The 856-nt window shown below is 36.3% G+C and overlaps 1 protein-coding gene across 1 annotated transcript in view; it reads left to right on the top strand.

Annotated features, from left to right (window-relative positions):
- Positions 1–571, top strand: part of LOC107742935 (extracellular calcium-sensing receptor-like) — a 5,133-nt gene extending 4,562 nt beyond the window's left edge. The window contains exon 6 of the mRNA XM_016556021.1: positions 1–571. Coding sequence (XP_016411507.1) covers positions 1–571 — 571 coding nt within the window.
- The last annotated feature ends 285 nt before the right edge of the window (positions 572–856 follow it).

Here is an 856-nt window from a genome sequence, read left to right on the forward strand (position 1 = left end):
CTGTGTTTTGGGGAAAACAATAGTGGTGTTAATGGCCTTCAGGGCTACACTTCCAGGAAGTAATGTCATGAAATGGTTTGGGCCCTTGCAGCAAAAACTCTGTGTTCTTACATTTGCACTTATACAGGTGCTTATATGTGCATTTTGGTTAATATTATCTCCACCATTTCCATACATGAATATGGATCATTATCAGGAAAAGATCATTTTAGAATGTAATTTAGGTTCAGCTATTGGTTTCTGGACTGTACTTGGTTACATTGGTCTCCTTGCTGTCCTTTGTTTTGTTTTAGCTTTTCTGGCACGAAAACTGCCAGACAACTTCAATGAAGCTAAATTCATCACATTCAGTATGCTTATATTCTGTGCTGTATGGATCACGTTTATCCCAGCTTATGTCAGTTCTCCTGGAAAATTTATCGTCGCTGTGGAGATATTTGCCATTTTGGTCTCTAGCTTTGGTTTACTGTTCTGTATTTTCCTGCCAAAATGCTATGTAATTTTACTGAGACCTGAAATGAACACTAAAAAGCATGTTATGACAAAGATGTCAAATGATATCCATTTATAGTTATTAAAGTGTAAAGAAATCGACATGAGAAGACAAAAATATCTGAAATAATAAATCTTCACAAAACAGATGAAAATAAACAAGACTAAAGCTGTTAAAATTGTTGTGTGATTGGGTAGTTCCTTCTACAGTTATGCCATGCTGCCCTCTAAGTCTGAGCCACCAGTGTCCCACCTGTTATTTTCAGGCACTGCTCTTTCCTTACTTCCAACCTTACTTCCACCAGATTTTCTTGAGTTTAATACATCTCAAAAGGCACTTATTTTCAGGATTTATTGTCATCTT

The sequence above is a fragment of the Sinocyclocheilus rhinocerous genome, unplaced genomic scaffold, assembly GCF_001515625.1.
Source record: "Sinocyclocheilus rhinocerous isolate Xijiao unplaced genomic scaffold, SAMN03320098_v1.1 scaffold1128, whole genome shotgun sequence".
In the NCBI taxonomy this organism is placed as follows: domain Eukaryota; kingdom Metazoa; phylum Chordata; class Actinopteri; order Cypriniformes; family Cyprinidae; genus Sinocyclocheilus; species Sinocyclocheilus rhinocerous.